The sequence below is a fragment of the Eutrigla gurnardus genome, assembly GCF_963514095.1.
Source record: "Eutrigla gurnardus genome assembly, chromosome: 22".
NCBI classification, from domain to species: domain Eukaryota; kingdom Metazoa; phylum Chordata; class Actinopteri; order Perciformes; family Triglidae; genus Eutrigla; species Eutrigla gurnardus.
Genome location: NC_139933.1, coordinates 848439 through 850887, shown reverse-complemented (window position 1 = coordinate 850887; position 2449 = coordinate 848439). Strand labels below are relative to the sequence as shown.

The following is a 2449-nucleotide window of genomic DNA, read 5'->3' as shown; positions in this document are numbered from 1 at the left end:
GTCAGAAAATGCTGTTTTCAGTCCCTCAGATATGGAGATCTTCTTTTCTCTGTTCTATCATAGATGTCATCACATACAACACACATTTCAAGACCTTTATTCTACATCCAAGACCTTTCCAAACCTGGAAAAAATCACACTAAAATTAAAGGGTTTTCCAGGATTTTCAGCACCCGTACCAACCCTGTAATAAAGTTTGCAAACTTTCCTTGTGACATAATTCCAGTTTACTAAAGTTCACGTTTATATTGATAAGAAGAATAAGAAGTCATGTCTTCTTCTTCCTGTAAGTGTTTGTGAATCCTGAGAGCAGAAGTCTGACGTGTCTGAGCCGGGAGCGTCCTCGCATATAAACTCTCCGTTTGCACACTGACGGTTCATTTCAGGCGACTTCATCATGTGACTCAGCAGCCAATCAGACCGTGACCAAATGAAAATGACTCCGAAGTATAAACAAACCTACGGGGGCGAATAAAGCCCGTCTGAGCTGTACTGACCTCATTGGTAACAACGGAGTAAAAGTCGGTTATTCACCGGAATTACAACTTTTTATTTGGCGATTACTAAAGCAGAGATCTTCAACAGAGGGGTCCGGGACCCGTAGGGGTCTTAGGGTTACTGCAGGGGGTCCGGGACCCCTAGGGGTCTGAGGGTTACTGCAGGGGACCCCTAGTGGTCCAGCAGGGTTACTGCAGGAGGATCCTGAAATGATTTTTTCTTCCAAAAATGTAAATATGTCCAAAAGTCCACCTCAACATGAATACAACCTATAATTAGCAAATAAATCTTCCTGTTACTTGAATATTATGTTGAGAAAATGTGACGTAGACATGCCAAAATAGAATTAAAAGATGTCAACAATTATTATTTCATGGCTGTAAATGTGCCACTGTTTCCCCGAGTATTGCCCCCCCCCCCCCCCCCCCCCCCGCTGGTCTGGTGAAGGTCCTGTAAGCTCGGAGGTAGAGATCATGTTGGTGACTTTGATAATCAACAGAGATGTTTCTCGCTTGTCTCCGTCCAGCCAACAGCGCGTCTCGTAGCTACTACAAGAGCTTCCCCCTGATGGACTTCTCCCACTACCAGCCGGTGGCCCCGCCCACCTTCCAGCCAGTGGCCCCGCCCACCTTCCAGCCCGTCCCCGTGCCGCCCAAAGAGAAGTCGTACATCCACAAGACCATGTCGGCGCACCACGACCTCCGCGACCTCCACGCCCCGCTCTCCATCTCCATCCCCCCCGGCCACCTGGAGCAGCCCCGCCTCCCCAAGACCACCACCCACCCACAGCTGTCCAGCTCCGCCTTCAAAGCCTGGGAGCCCAGCGGCCGCTACGTCCACCGGCAGGCCTCCGCCCCGGGCCAGTCCTCCTCCGCCCAAGGCCACGCCCCCCAATCCTCCTCCGTGCACGGCTCCACCCGGAGACACGGCTACTCCACCCGCCGGCGGCAGAGCATAGAGAACATACCGGATCTCTTTAGCCAGCCGCCCTACGGAGTGGTGTATGCAGGAGGAGCAGGAGGAGCAGGAGGAGGAGGAGGGGGGGCTGGGCAGGGCCAGCAGGGGCCACACCCGCCTCCTCAACCCGCCTACTACCACCACCACCACCGGCAGAAGAGCTACTCCACCCACAGCACGACGGAGGTGACCGTCTGAGGCCTGGAGTCTCGTTAGAGGAAACGCTCGGGTGTTGGTTCAACGCCGGGGTTTGGGACAGTCGGCCCGACGGGGAGGAAGAGGAAACGGGGTCAACTTTACAGGAGGAAGAGGAGGGTTTCCATGGAAACAGTCAGAGAGGGTCTTGTACATTGATCATATATAGCATTTATAGTGTCTGGAAGGGAATCCAACTCTCAGGCTCCTAGAGGTCACAGGTCATATAGGAATAGGAGAAGCTCGTAGCAGCTCCAGAGCAGGAGGAAGGGTGAGTTTGTGTTCGCCGAGTTCAGGTCCGGTAGGTCATCAGAGGTCACTGTGGTTCTCCTACAAGAACCCAAACCTGAGGAACCAGTCACTTACATGCTGGGAGTACATTTACAGTAAACATTTAACAGGCTAACGGCATTGGAACACTTCTTAACTCCGCCCACTGCTCCGTCGCCTCCCTCTTAAAGGGACAGTACAACACTTCTTAACTCCGCCCACTGCTCCGTCGCCTCCCTCTTAAAGGGACAGTACAACACTTCTTAACTCTGCCCACTGCCCCCTCCCCTCCCTCTTAAAGGGACAGTACAATACTGCTTAACTCCGCCCACTGTCCCTTCCCCTCCCTCTTAAAGGGACAGTACAACACTTCTTAACTCTGTCCACTGCTCCCTCTTAAAGGGACAGTACAACACTTCTTAACTCTGCCCACTGCTCCCTCCCCTCCCTCTTAAAGGGACAGTACAACACTTCTTAACTCCGCCCACTGCTCCGTCGCCTCCCTCTTAAAGGGACAGTACAACACTTC

The 2449-nt window shown here is 52.6% G+C and overlaps 1 protein-coding gene across 1 annotated transcript; it reads left to right on the top strand.

Annotated features, from left to right (window-relative positions):
* Positions 1 to 999: 999 nt before the first annotated feature.
* Positions 1000 to 2137, top strand: shisa8b (shisa family member 8b; the record flags this gene model as incomplete). Its single annotated transcript, XM_084002156.1, has 1 exon — positions 1000 to 2137. The coding sequence occupies one exon, from the start codon at positions 1000 to 1002 to the stop codon at positions 1651 to 1653; it is 654 nt and encodes a 217-aa protein (XP_083858282.1). The 3' UTR covers positions 1654 to 2137.
* Positions 2138 to 2449: the final 312 nt, after the last annotated feature.